At 48.9% G+C, this 27,892-nt stretch overlaps 1 protein-coding gene across 5 annotated transcripts; it reads right to left on the bottom strand.

Annotated features, from left to right (window-relative positions):
• Nucleotides 1-27,396, bottom strand: LOC147604442 (P-loop containing nucleoside triphosphate hydrolases superfamily protein). Of its 5 annotated transcripts, none has more exons than XR_015265292.1 (13): nt 27,002-27,387; nt 3,250-3,391; nt 2,674-3,102; nt 2,311-2,579; nt 2,086-2,213; nt 1,867-1,985; nt 1,677-1,769; nt 1,409-1,510; nt 1,216-1,318; nt 1,036-1,106; nt 825-920; nt 606-733; nt 1-323 (listed from the first exon to the last, which is right to left on the bottom strand). XR_015265292.1 is itself a non-coding variant. In XM_086794564.1 (13 exons), exons 1-13 carry the CDS (start codon nt 27,319-27,321, stop codon nt 222-224), a joined length of 2,115 nt encoding a protein of 704 aa, XP_086650690.1. In that variant the 5' UTR covers nt 27,322-27,396; the 3' UTR covers nt 1-221. The 5 variants fall into 5 exon arrangements, 3 of the variants coding, with proteins under 3 accessions (XP_086650690.1, XP_086650691.1, XP_086650692.1); XM_086794564.1 differs by having other exon boundaries at nt 1,036-1,119; nt 27,002-27,396; XM_086794565.1 differs by having other exon boundaries at nt 825-933.
• Nucleotides 27,397-27,892: the final 496 nt, after the last annotated feature.

The following is a 27,892-nucleotide window of genomic DNA, read 5'->3' as shown; positions in this document are numbered from 1 at the left end:
TTTTAGCAATATAGAACTATTATGTAATAGCAATGGCAATGGCCAGCAAGCCACATTGTCCAGAAAAACAGATATGATCTACAAAAGGGGACAGGCGGTTCTTCAACAGGTTGCCCATGCTGAGTCCGTAGCTAGAATCTCATTTGAACAACAGGTGGCTGTAATCTGTAAAGAGCCTAAGACTTGTCCTTGTGCAACGTTCCATGTCCTGTGTGTCCGTCCTAAAAAGAGTGACTTCCAAACTGCCGGTTCCAGTCTTCATAGATGCCGAGCTCGCTCTGAGAGACAGATGGTTTGACATGCTGCAGTGCACTTTGGAAATCCTGCACAAGGCCAGACGTAAGCAAGAGAAGAGACAGAATTCAAATGCCCATTGGCTCCCAGCGGCATCTGGGCTATTTGTGACCATAATTGTACCGTCTTCGGGCAGGAGACCAAGCCACCATCGGGTGGACACTCAAGTTGCTACTACAGAAGAATCCTCGAGGAGAAAAAAAACAGCTTTGCCACAAGTCTTAAAATAACACCGCACTCTTACATATCCAGACTCATTTGCCTGTGGCTGATAGCAAGAGCTGCTTTATCTCTACCCCTAACTGACTTACCTGCAGCATAACAGACCTCATCTCTTCCTTTTTCAGCTTACTGATGTCAATCCCTTGCATCAAGACTTCCCGAAGTGGACCCATGGAAGCTTCTTTTACAAGATTACTCATATCAGACCCTGAGTAACCTGAAGGTTGCAGGTACACAAGGTTATGATACAGGTCTTACATGGTTAGCCTTCATAAAAGGACGTGCTTTTGAGATACATAAACCCACACCTTCGGTGCCAGCACAGATTTTGTAGATGTCATCCTCTGATAGCGTGAAGAGGCCATCCTTTTTCAACAGATTGCGGATAATCCAGGCCCTAGCTTCTGCACACAACATCTACAATTTTCTTTGATGTTTTGGAGACAGAAACAAAGGCCTCATTAAGTTCACGTCTCAATTTTTACTCTAAGGAGAAGTCAAAGAAGTCACAAAGCACACCTGCAGAAGGCAAAGGTATGTAAAGGCGCTTGGACAATCGTCTTCTAGCCGCTTCATCAAGCTCTTGAGGCCTGTTTGTAGCCCCTGCCCAGGTAATCATTTCTAGTAATACTCGATGCTTATAATATACAATCAAGTTAAACCAGCAATGGTGCATATCACATTCAATTTCTAAATTACCAATAAGAAGTAGCTGATCATTGCCGCTTCCACATCCCTCCATCTCTATGAGGAACTGAGTCTTCAACCTCCTACTGGACTCGTGCTCTCCATCCGACTTGCGCTGCCGTGAATAATTACCTCATATCAGGATGAATTCTGGAATGTGAATCAAGCTTGGCAGGCATATGAGCAACAGTCCCATGACTCCTACCTGCGACAAGAGTGAATCTATCTCGTCTATGAATATAACAGCTGGTTGACGGCAGCTTGCAACTCCAAAAAGAGCCCTCACTAGCTTTTCAGCTTCCCCAATCTGCATGATTCACAAAAATTAGGAAACTTGCTTGACAAAAGTTTGTAGCTAAACAGCAAAAGCCCAGCAACACCTACATCACATCACGTAAACAGCTTTGCACCAACGAAGTTAACACGGTTATAAAGAGCACAATGAATCCTCAACAAAATCCATGTAAACCAACCCATTTGCTAGTCAAAGAGCTTGCAGAGATTGAGAAAAATGTGGCCTTTGCTTCCCCAGCGATGGCTTTACCAATCATTGTCTTACCAGTACCCTGGCATTCCCAAGGCCAGTATGTAAAGTTTGTTAACATTCGGATACACCCAGATAGGCAGTTTACAAACAAAACCTTCTTGACCTCAGAGACTTACCGGCGGACCAAACAAAAGAAGACCTTTACCAGGAGAACGGCAACCTTGAAAAATATCCGGCCGCAATAATGGCCAGATAACCATCTCTGTGACACACTTCTTCGCATGCTCTAGTCCAGCTGAAGCAGAAACGTACAAGATAAAGAGAATGTGAAAACACATTTTGAAAGCAGCCAGGGAGCATACATCAGTCCAACATGCAGAATACTGCAAACTCACCGATATCATCCCACCGCACATTGGGGTCTTGATCCATGATCTCATTGCTAATGTGTTCAATGAGCCTGGGCTCCACATTCTTGAGCTTATCTGGTACTTCCCCATCTGGTCCTGCAAGAAGCTCCAAGCTGAAGTGCAAAATCCAACAAGAGTTATGATCCAATCGTGCTATAAATAAATATTCAGGAACAATGAACAAATGCTTGTTCGACCAGTCTTCTTTACCATCTTCTGGTAGACTCGTCAAGCCCATTCTCTGGTCCTGCAGAGTTGCGAGGGGTCGCTGCATACCCAGCACCACCTCCACTGGAGCGAACAGGAGGGATGAAATTTCCACGAACACCTCGACGGCTCATGCCTAGCGTCTTTGGCACAGTGCTTCGATGACCATTGCTACCCGAATGATATGCAGAAGCTGAGGGACCTGTAAAGGCCGGAGATGTAGGTTGGGTATGGGCAGAGCTGCTACCTTGCTTCTGAAAACTATCCATTGCCTGCAGAAATCACCAAAGAGCATAAAGACACTCAAATCAGTGATATAGAAAGCTTGCTATGCTTCTGATGGCAAGATAAATGCAAGAAGGTTACCCATTTTTGTTTTGCTGTAACAAAACCAGCAGCCCTAACATCTTGCTCATTTTCATCTCCAACATTTAGTGTTTCTACTCTTTTAGGGACACAACTGGACTCTTCTGGATGACAGGCCTTTTGCCTCTTTGCTGTGGACACATAACCTTTTTCCTCTTCGTCATCCACATACACAGGTGAGGTGGTATGTTTCTGAACAAGTCCAATATGCTGTCTGTTCGATGCAGTGGGAGTTTTTGTGCTCCCATTACCGTAAAGAGTGGTCAATTTGGCTTGAGTTAGACTCTTGCATGCCTTTGGACCACTGTCCACTTTCAGGGACTTGTCCTTCACCACCTTATTACCAAGCGGAGATCTTTGATGCCTTGTACTCTCCCCTGTCAAATTTTCTGTTTCCAGAACTGATGTGCTGCAGTCAACTGCAGCATCCTGCAGCCACAGCATCATGAGCTTGGATTAAGAGGCATAACATTAAAGTTTTCTCCTCAACAGTTCCCAATTAAGCAGGTATGTAAGTAAAAACAAAGGTGTATAGGCTTAGGCTCAAAGTAAAAACGAAGGTGTATAGGCTCATACGATTCTTCTTTCCGACTGTACATTGGGGTTAGAGTCCATGTATGAAAGGAAGTACTTGGATCGCTTTATCTTGCCCAGATCCACACCTGCACTTTTCTTGAAGACACAACTCTCTTTGCAGTTGGCCTGTTCAAACGTACAACTGAAATAAAAATGAGGTCATTGGATGGCTTTCAAATGAAATCAGTAGAGAAATATCAAAGTTGATGCACCACATATCATTGGATGGCTTTCAAATGAAATCATCAAAGTTGATGCACCACATATCATGCCCATGAGAATGCAGACATAACATAGCCATCATAAACATGGTAAGGCTAACACTTATAATGAGAGAAACCTTGAAAGCTTCATTAGAGTGAACGTAAATGCCAATGAAGGTTAGCATGTTGCAAATAGGTAACCTAATCTTTAACACCATAAATTGGGGATTTTGTTAACATAATCAACCTCATGTTTTGGTAAAACCCCTGGATAACCTCCATAAAAATAATTACCCTAATTCTTTATGACCATAAAATAGATACCATGATAAACCCAGTGTGCTTCGTCTGAAAATATAGTGATTACCCTAATGACAAGTGATCATTCACTTGATATTTAGCACCATAAATTAGGGACTTGATACCACCATTGACTTGCACCGTTGAAGTCTCACTGGGATGCAGGATTGCGGATCTTGCGGTATCTGTAGGGTACGAAGGATCTTGGACTCTTCTACACCACTGGAGGTGAAACAAAAGAACAAGTTTGACTCCAAGGTTGGAGTGACTCAGATTGGGGAGGAGATCCAGACACAAGGAGATCTACATCAGGCTACAGTTTTACCCTCGGCTTAGGAGCAATTTCATGGAGCAGCACGAGGCAGTCAACTATTGCCTTGTCGTCTACAGAGGCAGAGTACCGGGCTACTTGATGTGCTGCTTGCGAGGTTGTGGGGCTGCGGAGGTTGCTAGGTGAGATTGGGTTTCCACAAAAGGAGCCCACGGTCATCCAGTGCGATAACCAGAGCTGTATCGCTATTGCTTGGAACCTGGTCTTCCATGCCCGGACCAAGCACATAGAGATACAATATCACTTTGTTCGTGAGAAGATCTTGGCTGGTGACATCTTGCTTCTTTATTGTTCGACGGAGGACAATGCGGCGGACCTCTTCACGAAGTCTCTACCTCAGGCTATTCTCCGGCGGCACTCCAACTCACTGGGGTTGGTTCCACATCTAGGAGCTGAGAGGGGGTGTTAGCAGTCATCTCCTGTCTGTACACTATGTTAGGGCCTCTGTTGTGGGTGTGCCCGCCCGTATTTGGTGTCTTCCCATTTTTCCTCACTCTCTGTATTTTTTCCCATTTATTTGGAGCTCTGTTTGGGTTGTCGCTGCCCCCAGGTTTCTGGCAGACTGAGTTTGTGCTGCCCGTGTGATCTGGTGCTGCCCGACTGTACCATACCGCTGGCCGACTACTGAACTGCTGGCCGACTGGGTATTTCTACAGGTCGTGGGCACCAGGGCAGCAGTCGGCTGACTTTGGGCTGGCCGACCAGCAGCCAGAGGCCATTTGCCCTCACACTCATTCATTGTGTATTCCGGGATTTTATTGGTGTATATAGCAGAGTTACACCAGCTTCTTTTTCTCTTTCATCTGTGTATTGCTCTCTACAGCAGTTGTCTTCATTTCCGCTGTGCATTCTGACATCCTCTGCAATCAGGTTAACCTTCATATTTAAGCTATCACATAAGGTTTGTGATGACGATGTCAGAACCATCCTTTATGATACTGATGAGTCAACTTCAGTGAGATTTAACTATGATATCATCTGCCAAAAGGTTAGGTGGATATGTTGTCAAATCCTGAGAAATTAAGTGATCTGTTGCTGCAGGTAGGTCAACCTTCATATTTTCAGTCAAATTGTCAAGTCAATAACCAACCAGCTTCCAGTATAGAGAGGCATCAACTGACTCACAAGGATCATTCACTATAAGCTTTGTGTTCGGGTCCATCGGTGACGTGATAGGCTTGTAGTTCTCCATCCCAAAGGCCTCAAGCAACTCATGAACATACCGCTGCTGAGCGACAAAGAACCCCCTCTAGGTCTACCAAATCTCCAATCCCAAGAAGAAGTGGAGTAAGCCTAAATCGGTCATCTCAAACTCCTTTGACAAGGCAGCCTTCGTCACTGCAATGTGCTCCATATGACCGCCAGGGAGAATGAGGTCATCCACATAAAGAATGATCAACGTGACCATACCACGTTTCCGAAAGAGAGATAGATTGGGATCTGCAACCGATCTCTGAAATCCAGTCCGTAGAAAGAAGGAATCAATCTTCTGATTCCAAGCCCTGGGAGCCTGCTTAAGACCATACAAGGCCTTCCGCAACCTGTAAACCATCCCCTTTGATCCTGGAACCTCAAAGCCTGGAGGATGCTCAACATACACCTCCTGTCAGAATATGCAACGGAGATGAAGACAAGATCTGAAAACACTAGAGCAAGTACACAGAAAAAAAACGTAGAGAAGAGAGAGAGAGAGAGAGAGAGAGAGAAGCGTATAACTCCGCTATATACACAAGAAATCCCGGATACAAGATGTGTAGTATGGGGGGGCAAGGGGCCATTTTATATGGCCCCCAACAGCCAGTCAACCTGCTGAAAAGACAGCCGACAGCCAACATATCAGCCCACGACCTGATATCCTCCAATCGGCCAGTAGTAGCAATCGGCCAGCACACAGATCATGTTAGGGCAGCCAGTGACCAATCAGCCAGCATCAGGTACAGCCGACAGGTCCAATACAGCCTCCCACACCCAGAAAAATAGGAAAAAAATAGAGAAAAATATGAAGAGTGGGAAAAAATGAGAAAACACCTAAATCGGGTGAGCACACCCACAACAGAGGCCCTGGTGTAAATATACAGACAAGAGATGACTCCTAACACTCCCTCTCAGCTCCTGGATGTGGAACCAACCCCAATGAGCTCGAGTGCCGCCGGAGCATAGCCTGAGGTAGAGACTTCGTGAAGAGGTCCGCCGCATTGTCCTCCGTCAAACAATAAAGAAGCAAGATGTCACCAGCCAAGATCTTCTCACGAACAAAGTGATATTGTATCTCATGTGCTTGGTCCGGGCATGGAAGACCGGGTTCCGAGCAATAGCTATACAGCTCTGGTTATCGCATTGGATAACTGTGGGCTCCTTTTGTGGAAACCTAATCTCGCCAAGCAACCTTTGCAGCCACACAACCTCGCAAGCAACACCACAAGCAGCCCGATACTCCGCCTCTATCGATGACAAGGCAATAGTTGGCTGCCTCTTACTGCTCCGTGAAACCGCTCCTGAGCCGAGGGAAAAACTGTAGCCTGATATGGAACTCCTCGTGTCTGGATCTCCTCCCCAATCTGAGTCACTCCATCCTTGGAGTCTGACTCCATCCATCAATCCCCCTCCTGTGTAAAAGAGTCCAAGATCCTTCGTACTCTGCAGATACCGCAAGATCCGCAATTCTGCATCCCAATGAGCTCCACTCCATAAACTAGTTGAAAAGGAGCAAGCAAAAACCTCGTGGCCAATTCTGTCACGTGCATCCCGCACTTGGATGCCATGTAGACATTTCTGTACAGAAGGTGCAGGACCTGGGATGGTGAACTGGTCCCATGTGAGCCCAGTCCGGGACGAGTCAGCCAGGGATCCATCTCAGTCGTCCGAGGTCAGGTGTGCATCCTCCTGCACATGAGTCCAAGGTCAGGTGTGCATTGTCCTGCACATGAAGCAGTGCCAGTCCGCGCTGTGAGTCTCCCTCTGGAATGATGTCAGATGTGCTGTGTATCTGGTTTGCAACTGGATGCCAGGCCTCTGTAGGCATGTAGGTTTGCATGTAGAGATGGGGCCAGTCCATAGGGCTACCCCAGTGCAAGGATTTGCATTTTGCATTCTTAGTCTGGGCATATGGGAGGTGTAGAACCACCCCCAAGGGGCCAGGAGGGCCCAAGATTTGCCCACCAGCCAAGGCATGGGCTGGAGGGGCTGTCGGCCAGCTGTACTACTGCTGGACAGGTAGCCGACCAGGTCTAGTACCCTACCCACCTAGTCGGCCAGGTGTAGGGAGCTGTCCCACACCTCTGCGCAGCATGCCCAGCAGCCAGGATGCTGCCCCAGAAGCATGCGCAGGCTGGACAGCAAGGTAGCATAGTATTTAACATAGTGTGAAAACACTTTAATAATAAAATTCAGTCGTGGAGCTCCCTGAAGCCAGCCGACTGGATGATATGAGAAGTATAAAAGCCCAGCCCATAATTCATTGTAGTCATCTCATAATTCACCAAGTGCTCCAAGCAACCAAGGGCCAGGACAGCCAAGAACATTGCTAAAGCAAAGGGGTGAAGGACTGAAGGTCAAGGGCAGGTTTTCCAGCCAAGAAAAGGTCAAGTACTTTGTATTTGTTTCAGATTTACATCATTCTAATAAAGCAAATACACCATCCGTGGTGGGGGCCCTACAGAGGGTAATTGGGACCCAATACTGTGTCCTTCTCCATCTCCCCCTTCTCTCTCTATTTTCTGCACATCGTCTTTCAGTTTGTGCGTTAATTCCGTCGCGAAAAGAGTGCTGTTTTCTGAGTTTTGAAGTACCGATCCTTCTCCGAAGCTTCCGCATATTACAGTGGTATCAGAGCTCACTTCAAGGACAAAGATTCAGCAAAGAAAACCAGAAAATTTTTTCGCTCGTGTGGTTGGTTTTTAGACGCCGGTGGACTACCCCTTTCGGAGTGACTCCTGTCCCTCGAAGGACGGTTGGTTTTTAGCCTCCGGAAGCCTCTGGAAGTCTCCCACACAGATAGTGGATGGTCAGATTGCGTTCCGGAAAGGAACTGCATTTTCCCGCTATGGCGAACTTCGGCGACGAGAGAGAACCAGAACCATGGGACCAGAGTGCACCAGGCAGCCCAGCGAGGGCACCCGGCTTGAGTGTACAGGAGGAGCGTTCTCGCTCGCCAGCGTCGCGTTTTCCATCTCCTCCTCCCTCTCCTTCCGTATCCCAGATACCAGATCCTCGTCACAGGGACCCTCTCGCAGGGTCACAGCCGCAGCCAAGCTCCTTGCTTGAGATGCAGATGCGTGCATTGGAGATTCGACAACGAGAAGACGACGCCATGCGACGAGTGGAACACGAGCGTTACCTCCGGGCTTTGGACGCCAGATTGACACCGGCGGCGCCCTCGAATCATTTTCCCGAGAAAATGAATTTCAGTAAGTATAATGGTAAACTCAATCCCACTACACTGTATTCATGGTTACATCAATTTGAAGCTTACTTTGCCGCAGTTAGGAAATCAGATATTGACAAAGTGATCTTAGCCAGTTGGTACTTGGAAGGTGAGGCCATTCCTTGGTGGACTCAGTGGGCTCATGCCCACACTAGAGCAGGTATGGCAGCTTATGGGTGGGACGAGTTCGTCCGTGACCTTAAGCAGCGGTTTCTACCGCCCCACTACCTTGAGCGACTCGAAGACGAGTTCAGGGGAGCGCGTCAGAACGCGCAACCAGTCCTTTAGTTTGCCAATAGAATTTCGACCTTGTGTCTACAATTAGGCTTATATGATTCGGACAAGAAAGGGCAGTTTTTGTATGGCCTGGACACGCAAATCCAATGGGAGGTGCGTATGTTTAGGCCAGCCACCTTTGAGGACGCACTCTCGCTTGCGCAGAGTGCAGAAATGAAACACAATGGTGGCAAGCCCAAGACTTCCCAGCCGGCTTCTCCCAAGGCTAACGCCTCGGGGGACAAAAGCCAGAACCAGACGGGGTCTTCCCCAGGACAGAGCCCGGGAGCCTCTGGCTCCAAGAACTCGAACAATGCGTCTAATCTTACTCCAGACCAGAAAGCGGAGGCAGGCAAGACAGGTGGCAAGTTGAGTGCTGAGGAGCTTGCTCAGTACAGGAAGGAGGGTAGATGTTACTTTTGTCACACAAAAGGACATACTTCTCGGGATTGTCCGAAGAAGCCTCCAAAGGCTGCCGCCGCCTCCACAGCTTCCGTGGTGAGCACAGCTCCCACACAGACCCCAGTGGCTACCCCTAGTTCTTCAACCCCCGGTGCTTCAGTTGGAGCAATTATTAGCCGGGAGCTCGAAGATAAGCAGAAGGGCGCCCATGACCAGGAGTATGAGCGCAACGAATTGCTCAAGTCCTTTGGCTACATAGGTGGCCAGAGAGTCGTTGTCTTGTTTGACAGCGGCAGCACGGAGGATGTGATCACGGAAGAGGCCGCTAGGCGTGCCCGTTTCGAGCTAACTCCGGTGGACAAACAAGTTGAGGGTTTTAGCACAGGTATGACAACGAGCGTCAAGTATGAAGCTCTAGGTGCTAAATTAGTGATTCAGGGCATAGAGTTTGTGCATGACTTTATGGTTGCCCCTCTTGTAGGAGCAGACATAATTTTGGATATCCAGTGGTTTCACAAGTTCCTTCCTGATGTCAAGTGGGACAAGCACACGTTCCAGATCGATCGGAATGTGTCAAATACCCCCGTGACCATTAAGTGTGAGCCAGGTATTCCAAACTTTCCGCTCATAAGCCACTTGCAGGCTAAGAGAGCAGTCAGGAAAGGCGCACAGTGTGCGATGATTTACATCCAGACAGCCCAGACGGTGGCCAGTGCTTCCGAGAAGTACTCGGTTCTCCATGAAAAGTTCCAGAAGATTTTTCTTCGGGACAGTCTCCCTCCCCAGCTTCCCCCGTCCAGACCGGAGGATCACAAGATTGACCTCCTCCCAGGCTCGGAACCCCCGAGCAAGTTTCCGTATCGCCTTTCTAAGGCAATGGAATCGGAGTTGGACCGCCAACTCCAAGAATTGTTGCAAGCTGGCTTCATCCGCCCCAGCGTGTCGCCATTTGCAGCACCGATCTTATTTGTCAAGAAGAAAGATGGGTCTTCTCGGTTGTGTGTCGATTATCGTGCACTCAACAAGCTGACTATCAAGAGCAGATTCCCGATGCCTCGAATTGACTATATTCTCGAGAGGCTGAATGGAGCTAAGGTGTTCTCTAAATTGGATTTAAAGAGTGGGTACCACCAGGTTCGGATTGTTGAGGGGGACATCCCCAAGACAGCTTTCCGTACAGAACGGGCCCACTATGAATTTGTGGTTATGCCATTTGGATTGACGAACGCCCCAGCTACATTTAACCGCATGATGATGCGTATTTTCCGGGAGTTGATTGGAGTGTGTGTGTTCATATTTTTGGACGACATACTCATATTTTCAGCTACAGTTGAGCAGCATGACATTGATGTGGAGAAAGTCCTTAAGTTGCTGGAAAGCAACGAGCTCTACGTCAATGAAAAGAAGTCAGAATTTTATCTGTTCCAGGTACATTACTTGGGATATATAATCAGTGCCGAAGGCATTCGACTTGATCCGGCTAAAGTGGCCGAGATTGTTAACTGGGAAGTACCTCAAACTGCTTATGACATTCGATCATTTGTGGGTATATGCCAGGCATATTCCACCCACATTGACAAGTTTTCTGATCTCTCGGCAGACCTCACCGATCTGCTAAAGGGAGTGAAAACAAGGAGGCAAAAGATTCGAATGACTCCACGAGCGTTGGAGGCATTCCAGAACCTCAAGGTGGCTTTGTCAGAAGCGCCTTGTTTAGCACTTGCCTCGTGGGACGAACCATTTCAGGTGATCACCGATGCGAGTAACATCGCAATTGGAGGTGTATTGCAACAGAATGGTCATCCGGTAGCTTACATGTCTCGTAAGTTACTACCCGCCGAAAAGAACTACTCAGTCTATGATCGTGAACTCCTAGCAGTTATTCAGGCCTTGAAACATTGGAAGCATTTCCTGTATGGCCGTGACTTCGAGGTTCGCACTGACCATCAGGCATTGCGCTGGATTCAGACGATGCCAAGTGCACAGTGGAGTGATCGACAACACCGCTGGAGTCAGATATTCCAGCAGTTTGGTGGCATGATTGAGTACCTTCCAGGAAAGGCCAATCCAGTGGCCGATGCTTTGAGCAGGAAGGGACAAGTATCTGCGATTCAGACCACTAGACTTGACCTTGTTGGTACTGGACTAGAAAACATGAAGCACACGTACGCGAATTCCGAGAAATTCGGTACTCAGTAGGAACAAGCATTGGATGCCACAGGACCATGCCATTTTCTGATACGCGATGGTTGGCTTTACTACAAAGGCCGACTGTGTGTCGTGAAATCATTCCGGGCAGCTCTTCTCCATGATGCCCATGACGCCATTACAGGTGGTCATAGGGGCATGAATTCGACTTTGGAGAAATTAGAACGGCAATACTATTGGCCAAAGATGAGACGTGATGTGTTTACATATGTACAACGCTGTGACATTTGTCAAAAGGTGAAAGCTCCTCGTGGAAAGAAGATAGGGTTGTTACAGCCTTTGCCAATTCCTGAGGGTCCTTTCCAAGACATTTCAATGGACTTTGTCACAAATCTGCCTCCCAGTCCGAGTAAGCGTAATACACAGTGTTTGACTATTGTTGACAGGTTCAGCAAATTTGTGATGCTTATTCCTTGCAGGGCCAATGTGACCGCCGAGGATGTTGCCCAGCTATTCATTCGGCATTGGTACCCGATTGGTGGGATTCCTAGGACCATAGTGTCAGACCGAGATGCCAAGTTTACCAGTCATTTTTGGAGGGCATTGTTTGATAATTTTGGTACTAAGTTGAATTTTTCCAGTGCATTCCACCCACAGACAGATGGCCAGACAGAGATATACAACCAGTTGGCCTTTGATGTGCTGAAGTGTTATGTCCACGATCAGCAAGGTAAGTGGGAATCGTTTTTGCCTTTAGTTCAAGCTGTTTTGAATGACTCTTTTTCTTCAGCTATTGGCAGGACTCCATATGAGGCAGCGTTTGGAAGGCCTTTCCAGTCGTTGTTAACCAGGACTTCGTCTTCCGTACCGGAGGCGAACAGAGTGATGGAGTCTTACCAGGAGATCCTAGAGTCCGTTAAAGACAGATTGGCTAAAGCGCAAGAGGCCTACACTCGACAGGCCAATAGAGACCGAAGGGACATGAAGTTTTCGGAAGGGGATTGGGTGTATCTTCGGATTATGAAGCAAAGATTGAAGCAGGTGGGCAAGCGATGCCCAAAGTTGTCTTTCAGGAGCTTCGGACCATTTCCCATCCGGAAAAAGATTAATGAGGTGTCTATGCAGTTAAAGCTACCTCCGAGTTGGACTATGCACGATGTATTTCATGTCAGTTGGTTAAAGCCATATGCAGGTCCACCCCCTTCAAAGGTCAAAGACGAAGCGGAACCAGACATCATTGATGAAGCAGAAGTAATGGTTCCAGAACAGATCCTTCTGCACCGTTTCAAGCATGGCTCAAGCCGAAGACTACGACAGTTTCTCACGAAGTTTCAGGACCGAGGAACTCATGAAGCGGTATGGCTCGACAAAGAATTTTTCGAAGACTATCCGGCTTTATTGACGGATTATTTGGAGGCTATGCAGCTTCCGTCAAGTTAAGCAGAAGGGGATGTCACGTGCATCCCGCACTTGGATGCCACGTAGACATTTCAGTACAGAAGGTGCAGGACCTGGGATGGTGAACTGGTCCCATGTGAGCCCAGTCCGGGACGAGTCAGCCAGGGATCCATCTCAGTCGTCCGAGGTCAGGTGTGCATCGTCCTACACATGAGTCCAAGGTCAGGTGTGCATTGTCCTGCACATGAAGCAGTGCCAGTCCGCGCTGTGAGTCTCCCTCTGGAATGATGTCAGATGTGCTGTGTATCTGGTTTGCAACTGGATGCCAGGCCTCTGTAGGCATGTAGGTTTGCATGTAGAGATGGGGCCAGCCCATAGGGCTACCCCAGTGCAAGGATTTGCATTTTGCATTCTTAGTCTGGGCATGGGGGAGGTGTAGAACCACCCCCAAGGGGCCAGGAGGGCCCAAGATTTGCCCACCAGCCAAGGCATGGGCTGGAGGGGCTGTCGGCCAGCTGTACTACTGCTGGACAGGTAGCCGACCAGGTCTAGTACCCTACCCACCTAGTCGGCCAGGTGTAGGGAGCTGTCCCACACCTCTGCACAGCATGCCCAGCAGCCAGGATGCTGCCCCAGAAGCATGCGCAGGCTGGACAGCAGGGTGGCATAGTATTTAACATAGTGTGAAAACACTTTAATAATAAAATTCAGTCGTGGAGCTCCCTGAAGCCAGCCGACTGGATGATATGAGAAGTATAAAAGCCCAGCCCATAATTCATTGTAGTCATCTCATAATTCACCAAGTGCTCCAAGCAACCAAGGGCCAGGACAGCCAAGAACATTGCTAAAGCAAAGGGGTGAAGGACTGAAGGTCAAGGGCAGGTTTTCCAGCCAAGAAAAGGTCAAGTACTTTGTATTTGTTTCAGATTTACATCATTCTAATAAAGCAAATACACCATCCGTGGTGGGGGCCCTACAGAGGGTAATTGGGACCCAATACTGTGTCCTTCTCCATCTCCCCCTTCTCTCTCTATTTTCTGCACATCGTCTTTCAGTTTGTGCGTTAATTCCGTCGTGAAAAGAGTGCTGTTTTCTGAGTTTTGAAGTACCGATCCTTCTCCGAAGCTTCCGCATATTACAAATTCCAATTCTTGACACAAAGAATAGACTACCATTGAATTAGCATTGTTTTCCCTTAACTGAAATCACCAAGAATCTAGTTGAAAATTCAGCCAAATGATGGATAGATTACCCTAATGAGAGATCAATGACTCTCATTAAGAAAATCTGGATTAAGAGAAAAAGAGTTTTGTGGAACCAATCTCGAACCGGAAATTCTACTTGCATAGAACCTCTGTTTTCTTTTAAAGGACCGTTTTACGCCAGAATGCTGGAGGAAGCATTTGGTATGTGTTTAATTAAGGAGAGACTTGTTGCAACAACTGGCGAGAGAGTCTTCACCTGCAGGCCAGACTCTTTCTCCACCATCACATGCCACTCCTTGAATCAAGCAAAAGCTTGGTCCTTCTAAGAAAGAAAATAAACCCATGTGAATCTGGAACAATCATCAACAAGCAGCATGAAGTACAAAGAACCTCCCAAGGATGCTATCTGCATAGGTCCACACAAGTGTGTACCAACTCCAAAGGTTTCGAAGCCTGCCTAGAAGCCTGCTTCAAAAAAGATTCCCTGTGCTGCTTTCCATGAATGCAAGAACTACAATGTCCTTGCCTACTGCCAACATCTGGCAAGCCTGTTAGAAGTCATCTCCTGTCTATTTTTATACACCAGGGCCTTTGTTGTGGGTGTGCCCACCCTTATGAGGTGTTTTATCATTTTTCCACACTCCCCATATTTTTTCCCTATTTTTTCCCATTTTTCCTAGTGGTGGGAGGGCTGCCAGAGGATGCCAGGTGCACTCCAGTGTTGGCCGACTGGATGTTCATCAGTCATGGGCTACTGGGCTGCTGGCCGACTGGATTTCATCAGTCGTGGGCATCTGTCTGCTGGCCGACTGCATTTATGCAGTCGTGGGACTTTTTCATCAGTCGTGGGCACTACATCTGCTGGCCGACTGCCCTTCCTGGGATGTATATATAGCCTCTCTGCCACCACCACTTCCTCATTCAGTTTTCTCGGGATCTTGTGTATAGAGAAGAGTTTACACACCTATCTCTCTGTGTTTCTTGTGCTGTTTATTTTCTGCAGTCTACTTGCTCTTGTCTACCCAAGTTTGGTTATCATTTCCGCTGCATATTCTGACATGGTATCAGAGCCCTAGGCTCTAGACAGATCTTGGGCGTTTTTCTGAGCAAGAGGGGGAGCGTTAGGCTGCTGATTGGTGGACTGTTTTGGGCTGAACGGGAAGAGAAGGTGCAAGAGGAAGGCGGGCAAAGGTGCTGGACAGCCACTTGCAGGTTTTTAGATTTTTTTTCCCCACCCACCCACCCTTTTCAGGTTACTCTCCGCGATGGCAGATTTACTAGAGATGGCTGAGAAGCACGTGAAGATTCCGACTCTCCCCACGTTCCCAGCGGATCGTCAGTTGGACGGGTCCAATTACGGCATCTGGAAGGTCATGATGGAGTCGGTTCTAGAGTCATATGACCTTGCTGATTTTATTATCATCGGGGTGCCACGGCCGGAAGCTGAGGAAGGGGAGTTATTATCGACGAGGAAGGACCGAGAGGCACAAGCACACATATGGGATCGTGTCAACGCCAGGGTCCGGTCGTTTATTTTCCTCAATTGCACACCACAAGTGATCAATCATGTGAAGCACATGACGCTGGCGAGAGGCATATGGGAGCACTTGGCTTCTTTGTATAACAAGATGTCACCCATGAAACGGATCTCCTTGGAAGTGCAAATGCGGGTTATGAACCCTGCAAAGTCTTCGACGATGTGGGAACACATTAACAAGCTCCAGGCCCTTCAGCAGGAAGTCCTACAAGCTGGGAAAGAGATATCATCGGAAGATATGGCCATCACTTTGCTTTCCCACTTGCCTGGTCAATATTCTGCTTTCTATTCCTCGTTGATCACGAGTGGCAGGCTCAGCACCATTACTTGGGAGGAGCTTGTGCCAATGGTCTTGGACCAGGAGGAACGTTTTACGAACCCTCCTCACGGCGGAGGTTCGGAGGCCTTAACTGGCCAACGGTCGAAAGGCCGGAATACCAACAAGGGCAAAGGGAAGGCTTCACCGGAGAAGTCTTCTGAGAAGAAGCCTGATCCAGAACGAGAGAAGCTGAAGGCCGAAAGATCTTGTAATGATTGTGGCAAGAAAGGCCACTACTGGAGGAAGTGCCCAAAGCGGTTAGGGAAGAGTGTTGATTCCTCAGCCTCAGCTGCGAAGACTCCGGCATTTGTGCACTTAGAGATGGTGGACTCTGATGCTTCATCATCTTCGAGCGAGGAGGCAGTTGGCTTCACCGCGAAGGATACCCGGGAATGGATTCTCGACAGTGGTGCTTCCAGGCACATGACTCCATCCCGTGACTTCTTTCTGGATCTGAAACAGCAGTCAGGTCGTATCTTTATTGGTGATAACTCCACTATTCCGATACATAGTGAGGGCCGGATGGAGACTATTCCCGACGGAAAGGGGGGCAAGCATGCTTCCCGTGTTCTTTATGTCCCTGCTCTGGGTTTTCATCTTTTGTCAGTGCATGAGGTGTGCAAGACTGGCTTCCGGGTGGAATTTTATGAACATTCAGTTGCTCTAAGGGACCGTGAGACAGGCAAAGTTGTTTGGGAAGGCGGTGTGGAGAATGGCATCTACAAGCTCTCTGCACTCCCCTCATTGACAGGCTCTCAAGTCGGAGATTTGTGGCACTTTCGTTTTGGCCACTTAAATGTGGATGCTTTGCGGCACGCCTTCCGGGACCAGATGGTGGTTGGCTTGCAAGATGTTGGTAATAGGCAAGGACGCTGCAGTTCTTGCATACATGGTAAGCAGCACAACGAATCCTTTCCGAAGCAGGCTTATAGGCGGGCTTCGAAACCATTGGAGTTGATTCACACTGACTTGTGTGGACCACAGTAGCTACCATCCTTGGGAGGATCTCTCTACTTCATGCTGCTGCTTGATGATTGTACCAGATTCACGTGGGTCTACTTTCTTTCCCAGAAGGACCAGGCTTTTGCTCGGTTCAAGGATTGGCACGTGATGGTGGAGAAAGAGTCTGGATTTCAGGTCAAGACTCTCAGGGCTGACAAAGGAGGTGAATTCTCCTCGACTGTATTTTTCAGGTTTTGTGCAGATCATGGCATCAAAAGGGAATTGGCCAATACCGGATCGCCTTCGGAGAATGGAGTTGTTGAACGTAAGAACAGGACTGTGGTGGAGATGGCGAGGACCATGCTGGAGCATCGTGATCTTCCTCGTCCACTTTGGGGTGAGGCTGTGGCAACGGCTGTCCATACCATTAACCGCTCTCCTACGACTTCTGTACCCCATATGACTCCATTTGAGGCATATTTTGGCAGGAAACCCGATGTCTCGCACTTCCGTGTCTTTGGGAGTGACATGTATATACATATTCCGAAGAAGCAGAGGGGGAAGCTTGACTCCAAGTCCCGCAAGCTGGTATTTGTGGGGTATAACTCTCTTTCCAAGGGATACAGGTTGTATGATCCAGAGAGGAACGAGATTGTTGTCAGCCGGGATGTGGTCTTTGACGAGCATGTTCCAGCATCCACTGTCGAGGAGCCGCCACTTCTTGGAGATCCAGAGGAGTCTGATGATGATTCCCAGTCTATCACTCCAGTTGATCCACCTCAGTCATCACAGGAGGTTGAGCCCGCAGCTGGAGTTGAGCCCCCGCGACCACAGGAGGCTCCACGATCTCTTCGAGTACCTAAGTGGTTGTTAGACACCCTTCAGGAGTCAGGTGTCACGGAGCTACCCTCCGAGTGGACCACAAAGGACGGCCCTCGAAGATCACATCGAGTCCGAGATAAAAGCAACACGGCGGAGCTTCTTCAGGTGAACTATGCCTTGATGTCTCGTATCATGCGGGACAAAAAGCCCACTTCCATAAAAGAAGCCCTTTCACAGGATACTTGGAGGAAAGCCATGCAGGTGGAACTTGATGCCATCGAAAAGAACAACACTTGGGAGTTGGTACCGAGGCCGTCGAAGCGGTCAGTCATTGGTGTCAAATGGGTCTTTAAGACCAAATACGTCTGATGGGTCGGTGGACAAACACAAAGCCAGGCTTGTGGCTAAAGGTTATGCTCAGCGGCCAGGCATCGACTACGAGGATACCTTTGCACCGACAGCGCGGATGACCACGATTCGGACCGTTCTTGCCCTTGCTTCTTCTCAGAGGTGGCCCGTGTATCAGATGGATGTAAAATCTGCGTTCCTTAATGGTGACCTGCAGGACGAGGTGTACGTTGAGCAGCCTCCCGGCTTCATTGTTCCAGGATCGGAAGGGATGGTTTACACGTTACGTAAGGCCTTGTATGGTCTTAAGCAGGCTCCCAGGACTTGGAATCAGAAGATTGATTCCTTCTTTATTCGGACTGGATTTCAGAGATCGGTTGCAGATCCGAACCTGTATCTCTTTCGGGAACGCGGCATGGTCACACTCATCATCCTTTATGTGGATGATCTCATTCTCACCGGCGGTCATGTGGAGCACACATTGGACTGACGAAGGCTGCCTTGTCAAAGGAGTTTGAGATGACCGACTTAGGCTTACTCCACTTCTTCTTGGGATTGGAGATCTGGCAGACCCAGAGGGGGTTTTTTGTCTCTCAGCAGCAGTATGTTCATGAGTTGCTTGAGGCCTTTGGGATGGAGAACTGCAAGCCTATTACTTCGCCGATGGACCCGAACACAAAGTTAACCGCTACAGATCCTTGTGAGCCAGTTGATGCCTCGCAGTACCGGAAGTTGGTTGGTTCATTGATCTGGTTGCTGAACACCAGATTGGACTTGAGCTTCTCCGTGGGGCTGTTGAGCTCTTTTATGCAGACGCCATTGAAGACTCATTGGGACGCACGATTGCGGATCTTGCGGTATCTGCAGAGTACGAAGGATCTGGGACTCTTTTACACAGGAGGGAATGGAGTCAAGCTCCAAGGTTGGAGTGACTCAGATTGGGGAGGAGATCTAGACACGAGGAGATCTACTTCAGGATACAGTTTTACCCTCGGCTCAAGAGCAGTTTCTTGGAGCAGCAAGAGGCAGCCAACTATTGCCCTTTCTTCGACAGAGGCAAAGTATCGGGCTGCTTGTGGTGCTGCTTGTGAGGTTGTATGGCTGCGGAGGCTGCTAGGCGAGATTGGGTTTCCACAGAAGGAGCCCACAGTCATCCAGTGCGATAACCAGAGTTGTATAGCTATTGCTCGGAACCCGGTTTTCCATGCCCGGACCAAGCATATAGAGATACAGTATCACTTTGTACGTGAAAAGATCTTGGCTGGTGACATCTTGCTACTTTATTGTTCGACGGAGGACAATGCGGCGGACCTCTTCACGAAGTCTCTACCTCAGGCTATGCTCAGGCGGCACTCCAGCTCCCTTGGGTTGGTTTCACAGCCAGGAGCTGAGAGGGGGTGTTAGAAGTCATCTCCTGTCTATTTTTATACACCAGGGCCTTTGTTGTGGGTGTGCCCGCCCTCATGAGGTGTTTTATCATTTTTCCACACTCCCCGTATTTTTTCCCTATTTTTTCCCATTTTTCCTAGTGGTGGGAGGGCTGCCAGAGGATGCCAGGTGCACTCCAGTGCTGGCCAACTGGATGTTCATCAGTCGTGGGCTACTGGGCTGCTGGCCGACTGCATTTATGCAGTCGTGGGACTTTTTCATCAGTCGTGGGCACTACATCTGCTGGCCGACTGCCCTTCCTGGGATGTATATATAGCCCCTCTGCCTCCACCACTTCCTCATTCAGTTTTCTCGAGATCTTGTGTATAGAGAAGAGTTTACACACCTATCTCTCTGTGTTTCTTGTGCTGTTTATTTTCTGCAGTCTACTTGCTCTTGTCTACCCAAGTTTGGTTATCATTTTCGCTGCATATTCTGACAGCCAACCACCATCTGGTCCCAAAAAGCTCGCCATAGCGCATCCACATTCAAGTGGCCAAACCGAAAGTGCCACAAATCACCAATCTGAGAACCTGTCAAAGAGGAGAGTGCGGAGAGTTTGTATATACCATTCTCCACGCCGCCTTCCCAAACAACCTGGCCAGTCTCACGGTCCCGTAGAGCAACAGAATGCTCCTCAAACTCCACCCGGAAGCCAATCTTACACACCTCATGCCTTAACAACAGATGAAAACCAAGTGCGGGGACGTAAAGAACACGAGAAGAATGCTTCCCCCCTCTGCCATCGGGAATGATCTCCATCCGGCCCTCACTGTGAATTGGTATGGTGGAATTGTCGCCAATGAAAATGCGACCTAACTGCCGTTTCAGATCCTGAAAGAAGTCACGGGAAGGAGTCATGTGCCTAGGCCCTAGAAGCACCACTATCAAGAATCCATTCCCGAGTATCCTTGGCAGTGAAGCCAAATTGTCAAATCCCCACGGATATCCTCGTAGGATGCTCTTGATACAAGACTCGAAACCTGCAAAACAAAGCCAAATAACGTGAAGGGGGTGCAGGCCTAACTCACCACCGAACCTTGACAGCCGTGGGCAAAACCCACAAGTCTTGGCTCTCCCCACCGAGCCACGAGCTGAGCTAACTAGCATGACGTACCGACCAATCTCTACCCCGTGACGTCCCATACCGCCATGGAGCTACCCTCGTGGGCCTCGAGACTGCTGCCGGCCTCGGCTGCATAAAGCATGTGCACGTTTGCACTACATCCAGGCTCCTGACCATAGAGCTCTCACAAAGACACGCAAGACTCTATGAACTATTGACTAACCTTGGCCACCCATTTATAGACTCTTGGCCGGTCACCGGGCGTCCACACTTGGGCGCCCGCCCGTCCATATTTGGGTGCCCGCCCGTCAGTCTATCCCTAGCCTATCCCTAGCTCGCCAATCAACCTGCCTAGCTCCAAGCTTCCCCAAGCCTCGAAGCTAGTCTTGTGTGCGTGTAGCACACGGTAGATACACTCTGTGCACATGACACAACTGCCTCCTCGCTCGAAGAAGATGAAGCATCGGTGTCCAACATCTCCAAGTGCACAAAGGCTGGAGTCTGAGCTAAAGCTGAAGAATCAGCACTCTTCCCAGGCCGCTTGGGACACTTCCTCCAATAGCGGCCTTTCTCGCCACAATCATTACAGGTCCTCTCGGCCTTCAGTTTCTCTCAGTTTGAATCGGGCTTCTTCTCATAAGACTTCTCTGATGAAGACTTTCCTTTGCCCTTGTTGTTGTTGTTACTGTCAAAATGCGCAATGGAAGACTAACGCACGTAGGAGACGCATCACCATCGAGCTCCACGAACACCCCCAATGGGCACTGTAGCATCCCTCCACCGGGCTCCCATCTCCCGGTGAGCTGCCTCCCAAAACACCGGCCGGAGGAGATGACTATGACAAGGTGCCACCACACCCTATATATGACGCTTCAACTTCCCATGCTTCCACTTATGGGATAATCCAAGGCACGCTCTAGCCATAGATCACAAGCTCGAAATCGCCAACCTTCCAACACCCTCCCTTGATTCGAGCTCCGCAAGCCACCGAGGCACGAGGAGGTCACCCAGGACCACACACGCCTGAGCCGCCCAGGACCACACGCCCGGGCTCTGATACCATGTTAGAATGCGCAGCAGAAGACTAACGCACGTGGCAGACGCATCACCATTGAGCTCCACGAACACCCCCAACGGGCACTGCAGCATCCCTTCACCGGGCTCCCATCTCCCGGTGAGCTACCTCCTAAAACACCGGCCGAAGGAGATGACTATAACAAGGTGCCACCACACCCTATATATGGCGCTTCAACTTCCCATGCTTCCACTTATGGGATAATCCAAGGCACGCTCTAGCCATAGATCACAAGCTCGAAATCGCCAACCTTCCAACAGTTACGGCCTTTTGACCGTTGGCCAGTCAAGGCCTCAGAACCTCCGCCCTGTGGAGGGTTCGTGAATCACTCTTCTTGGTCCAAGACCATGGGCACAAGCTCCTCCCATGTGATGGTGCTGAGCCTGCCCACTGGTAATCAAAGAGGAGTAAAAGGCTGAGTACTAAGAGAGCAAGTGTGACAACAACGTTATGGCCATATCCTCTGACGATATCTCTTTCCCGGCCTGGAGAACTTCCTGTTGAAGAGCCTGCAACTTGTTGATATGCTCCCGCATCATCGACGACTTTGCAGGATTCATCACCACCCGCATCTGAACTTCCAAGCCTCTTCATGGGTGATACCCTGTTGTAGAGAGAAGCCAAGTGCTACCAAATCCCTCAGCCATCTCAAGCAAATCTACCATCTCAAGGGTTTGTCAGAATACGCAGCGGAGATGATGACCAAATCTGGGAACACAAGAGCAAAAAACGCAGGCAGAAAAACAGCACGAGAGAGAGAGAGAGATGTAGGCGTGTAACTCTGCTCTGATATACACAAGAAAATCCCGGTATGATACAAGTGTGTATGGGGGCTGGGGGCCTATTTATATGCCCCCACAGCAGCAGTCGACCTGTTGTAGGCAGCCGACTGGCCATGAGAACTCCACGACCAGCACACATCTCCAGTCGGCCAGATCATCAGCAGTCGGCCACCTCCCAGATGCAGTCGTGGACCAGTTCAGCAGTCGGCCAGCACATGGACTGCCTCCCAAGCCACAGAAAAATGGGAAAAAATAGGGGAAAAATGCAGGGAGTGAGGAAAAATGATAAAACACCTGATAAGGGCGGGCACACCCACAACAAAGGCCCTGGTGTATAAATCTAGACAAGAGATGACTTCTAACACCCCCTCTCAGCTCCTGGCTGTGATACCAACCACAGGGAGCTGGGGTGTCGCCTGAGCAAATCCTGAGAGAGTGACTTCATGAAGAGGTCCACCGTGCTGTCCTCCGTCGAACAGAACTCTAGCAAGATGTCACCGGGAACGATCTGTTCACGAACAAAGTGCCTCTGGATGACCATGGGTTCCTCCAATGGAAGCCCAAACCTGCAATGCAACCTCTGCATCCTCACCACCTCAAAAGCAGCATCACAAACAGCCCGGTACTCTGCCTCTGTGCTCGACAAGGCAAAAGATGACTGTCTCTTACCACTCCAAAAACCTGCTCCTGGGCTTGAAGTAGATCTCCTCGTGTCCAAATCTCCTCCCCAAACCGAGTCACTCCAACCGTGGAGTCGGACTCCATCCAACAATCCCCCTCCTGTGTACAAGAGTCCATGATCCTTCGCGTGCCGCAGAAACCACAGGAAACGCAATCCTGCCTCCCAAAGAGTCATCCGCAACCATGAGCTGAACTGCCTCATCAGGAAGCTCCTGTCCAAACTGGTGTCCATCAACCAGATCAATGAACCATACAGCTTCTGAGTCAGAGACATCATACTGCTCACAAGGATCAACACCTGTTACAGTGTACAAACCAGTCCTGGAAACCTGATGAAACCTGTCAACCACCCCCTCTGAATCCGGAACCACAAAGCCTGGAGAAACCACCTCCTTCTGCAAGTAAGCACCTGACACCTGCCTGGCTTTCCGAAAGGTCCCCGTGGAAAGAACATCCTCATCTACTGGAGGTTCTATGTCCCGAAAACTACGAGACATCAGAGCATAAGTGACCTGTTCAGCTTCCTCTGACTGACGAACACAAGAACTACCAACATCAGTACTGGAAAGTTCCTACCAACTGCTGCCATCTACTGGCAAGCTATCCACCACCTGGTCTCGGAGAGCCCGCACCTGCAGCGTATCCACACTTAAGTGGCCATTACCAGACTGCCACTCATCATCACAAACCTGAGGACCTGGGAGAGAGAGTGTTGAAAGCCTGTAAACTCCATTCTCCACTCCGCCTTCCCAAACCACTTGGCCTGTTGCTTTGTCCCGGAGAGCAGCAAAATGCTCATCAAACTCCACCCGAGCAAACCTGATGCACTGACAACAAATAAAAACCAAGTGCCGAAACATACAACACCTGGGAGGAATGCTTCCCCCCTCTGCCATCGGGAACTATCTCCATCCTACCCTCACTGTGAACTGGGATAGTGGATGTGTCTCCAGTAAGTATGCGACCAGAAATCCTGCAAAGATCCTGTAAACCGGAACGAGAAGGAGTCATGTGCCTGGAAGCACCACTATCGAGAATCCACTCCCGAGTATCCGTTGCGGAGAGTCCTCCAATCTCCTCCCTGCCTGAAGAAAATGAAACATCGGTGTCCATCACCTCCAGATGCACAAAAGCCGGAGTCTTCATGATTGCTGCTAAGGAATCTTCATCCTTCTCGGTCTTCCGCTTGGGACACTGCCTCCAGTAGTGGCCTTTCTTGCCACAATCATTACATGTCCTCTCTGCCTTTAGTTTCTCGCGGTCAGTAACAGACTTCTTCTCAGAAGACTTCTCCGACGAAGCCTTCCCTTTGCCCGTGTTACGGCCTTTCGACCGTTGGCCAGTTAAGGCCTCCGAACCTCCACCCTGAGGAGGGTTCGTGAATCGTTCCTCCTGGTCCAGGACCATAGGCACAAGATCCTCCCACGTGATGGTGCTGAGCCTGCCCACTGGTAATCAATGACGAGTAAAATGCTGAGTACGAAGAGGGCAAGTGCGACAGCAACGTTATGGCCATGTCCTCTGACGATATCTCCTTCCCAGCCTGAAGAACCTCCTGCTGAAGAGCCTGCAGCTTGTTAATATGCTCCCGCATCGTCGACGACTTTGCAGGGTTCTTCATGGGCGATACCCTGTTGTAAAGTGAGGCCAAATGCTACCATATCCCTCTGGCCAGCATCATATGCTTTACATGGTTGATTACATGTGGTGTGCAATTGAGAAAGATAAACGAACGGACCCTGGCGTTGACACGATCCCACATGTGTGTCTGAGCCTCCCGGTCCTTCGGATCGACGGTAAATCCCCTTCCTCAACTTCCGGCCGTGGAACCCCAACAACGACAAAATCAGCGATGTCATAAGACTCCAGAACAGATTCCATCATAACCTTCCATATGCCGTAGTTGCTCCCGTCCAACTGACGGTCCACTGGGAACGTGGGGAGCGTCGGGATCTTCACATGCCTCTCTCGGCCATCTCATACAGATCTGCCATTGCGGGGAGTAACCTGAAAGGGTGGGTGGGTGGGAAAAAAAAAATCTGAAAATCAGCAAGTGGCTGTCCAACAAATCAGCCCGCCTTCCTCTTGCTTCTCCTCTTCCCGATCAGCCCAAAACAGTCCACCAATCAGCCACAAAACAGTCCCCCTCTTGCTCACACAAATCCCAAGAACTATCTAGAGCCTAGGGCTCTGATACCATGTCAGAATACGCAACGGAGATGATGACCAGATCTAGGAACACGAGCAAAAAACGCAGGCAGAAAAACAGCACAAGAGAGAGAGAGATGTAGGCGTGTAACTCTGCTCTGATATACACAAGAAAATCCCGGTATGATACAAGTGTGGTATGGGGGCTGGGGGCTATTTATATGCCCCCACAGCAGCAGTCGGCCTGCTGTAGGCAGCCAACTGGCCATGAGAACTCCACGACCAGCACGCATCTCCAGTCGGCCAGATCATCAGCAGTCGGCCACCTCCCAGATGCAGTCGTGGACCAGTTAAGCAGTCGGCCAGCACATGGGCTGCCTCCCAAGCCACAGAAAAATGGGAAAAAAATAGGGGAAAAATGCGGGGAGTGAGGAAAAATGATAAAACACCTGATAAGGGCGGGCACACCCACAACAAAGGCCCTGGTGTATAAATCTAGACAGGAGATGACTTCTAACAAGGTTCACAAGGTCTTGTGAAGTAAGGGTCGGTGGGAAAAAAGAAGAAGAAGAAGAGGCTGCAAATAGAATGCAAGGTGGCTGTCCAACGGTGATGGCCGCCTTCTACCCGATCTCCAAGTCCCGTACAGCCCAAAGTCTCCAATCAGCACCTCAATCAGCAAACCCTCGACGTCCCACTGTCTCCAAGCTTCAAGCCACCTTGGGCTCTGATAACATGTCAAAATGCACAACGAAAATGAAGACAACTGCTATAGAGAGCAATACACAGATGAAAGACAGAGAGAGAAGCTAGTGTAACTTTGCTATATACACCAATAAAATCCCGGAATACACAATGAATGAGTGTGAGGGCAAGGGGCCATTTTATATGGCCCCTGGCTGCTGGTCGGCCAGCCCAAAGTCAGAGCCGACTGCTACCCTAGTGCCCACGACTTGTAGAAATACCCAATCGGACAGCAGTTCAATAGTCGGCCAGCAGTATGGTACAGTCGAGCAGCACCAGATCACACGGGCAGCACAAACTCAGTCGGCCAAACACCTGGGGGCAGCCGACAGCCCAAACACAGCTCCAAATAAATGGGAAAAAATACGAAAATTGAGGAAAAATGGGAAGACACCAAATACGGGCGGGCACACCCACAACAGAGGCCCTGACATAGTGTACAGACAGGAGATGACTGCTAACAGAGGAGATAAATGACTTAATTTCTGGCACCCTTAGAGTGAGTTCTCATGATGATTAGCCCTAACTGCAGACACCATAAAGGTTGACACCATCATTGACCTAATGTCTTAGCTGAAAATATGATGGATAATCTTAATTGCAGTGATAAATTTTGGCACCCTAGGGTAATGATGTTGTCAAATTTTTACGTTATGCTGTTTAAGTATATAATCTGTCAGTTAGGGACCAGGGTGCAAACGTTTTGGCCATTCATCAATGGAGGTAGGCTAATCTAATGGTTAACCATCACCATTAAGGAGGGTTTTGACACCATCATTGATCAAATGTATGAGCCGAGAATATGAGGGTTAGCTAATTGTAGTGATGAACACCCAAATTTTGGCACCCTATGTGCGAGTTACCATGATTAATCTGATGATGGCTGCAGTTAATTCTTCAACACTGTATAGTAGGCATTTGTCACTATAATAACACTTATCTGATAATTAGCAACACCATAAAAGAGGGTTTTGACACCACCATGCCCCTAATGAGATGGGGATATGATAGGGGAGCTAATTGCAGTGATGAAAACACGAATTTGTGACACTCTAAGTGCGACTAATCGTCAGAAACCATACGTGTTAAGCTTAAATGCAATGATAAATCTCAACTTGTGGCATCATAAGCGAGGATCACACTGATGGATCTGATAATAACGAAAGAAACTTACCGGTCGATGGAGAGGGCGGATTTCTCCCGGGCGACATCGATACGCTGCTTGGTGTGTTGGATGATGGGGGAGATGAAGGTGCGGTCATCGGGGGTACGGCATTCACTCTCCAGAAACCCTAGCAGGCAGAGGCCGAGGGCAAGGGCAGTCTCTGCATCCCCTTTATCGAGGGCGAGGTCGGCTCCGAACTGCAGAGAGTGGAGCCTGTGCAGCTTCTCGTCCACCACCTGTTTCCAGGACCTCGCAGGCCCTTCATCTGCTGCAGCGTCATCGCCATCGTCATCTGCCCCACCCACCTCCTCCTGCTGCTTCTTCTTCATCTTTCCTTTCGAGCTATCTGTGGCCTCGTCTTCCGAACGGCTCTGCGAGGAGGGCCCGCTATGTAATAAGATGTCTCCAAATCAATGATGGCGGGAATCACAAGCCAGGGCTAACCAGGGTTACTAAACCATAGTTAACTCCACCTTGCATTTTTATTTTTGGCTAACCATACATTTTTGGATCTTTATGCATACATTTTTATTTTTGGCTCAGCATTCTTTTTTACCAAGAAGAGAAAATCCATGAATGAGGCAGGGTTATCAGACCAAATGCAATGTAATCGTAGGCATATATTTTTTCATAATTTTTCAAGATGGTATTGAAATTACAAGTGTGGATATCAGTGAGCTACAACCTAGCAGGACAATTTTCCATAATTGAGATAGATCACATGAACATTGTCAACATAAATTGTAGGACTTACTATTAAAACAATTTGTCAAAAAAGCTGATAGAAGGTTTCTCTCTCTCTCTCTCTCTCTCTCTCTCTCTCTCTCTCTCTCTCTCTCTCAACCCAACTCAATACCTTAAGATGTTTGATTAGATCTACAAAGCCTTTGGACATGTTGA

Source organism: Cibotium barometz, chromosome 61, assembly GCF_041138505.1.
Source record: "Cibotium barometz isolate CiBa-2024 chromosome 61, ASM4113850v1, whole genome shotgun sequence".
NCBI lineage: Eukaryota > Viridiplantae > Streptophyta > Polypodiopsida > Cyatheales > Cibotiaceae > Cibotium > Cibotium barometz.
The sequence above is the reverse complement of the archived record's forward strand: the minus strand, read 5'-3'. Positions and strand labels throughout refer to the sequence as shown.

Coding starts and splice junctions, on each gene's coding strand:
- LOC147604442 (XM_086794564.1), bottom strand. CDS start 27,321: ATGAAGAAGAAGCAGCAGGAGGAGGTGGGTGGGGCAGATGACGATGGC. Junction 2,580..2,673: donor TTACAGCAAAACAAAAATGG/GTAACCTTCTTG, acceptor TGATTTCTGCAG/GCAATGGATAGTTTTCAGAA. Junction 1,511..1,676: donor GCTCTTTGACTAGCAAATGG/GTTGGTTTACAT, acceptor TGAATCATGCAG/ATTGGGGAAGCTGAAAAGCT.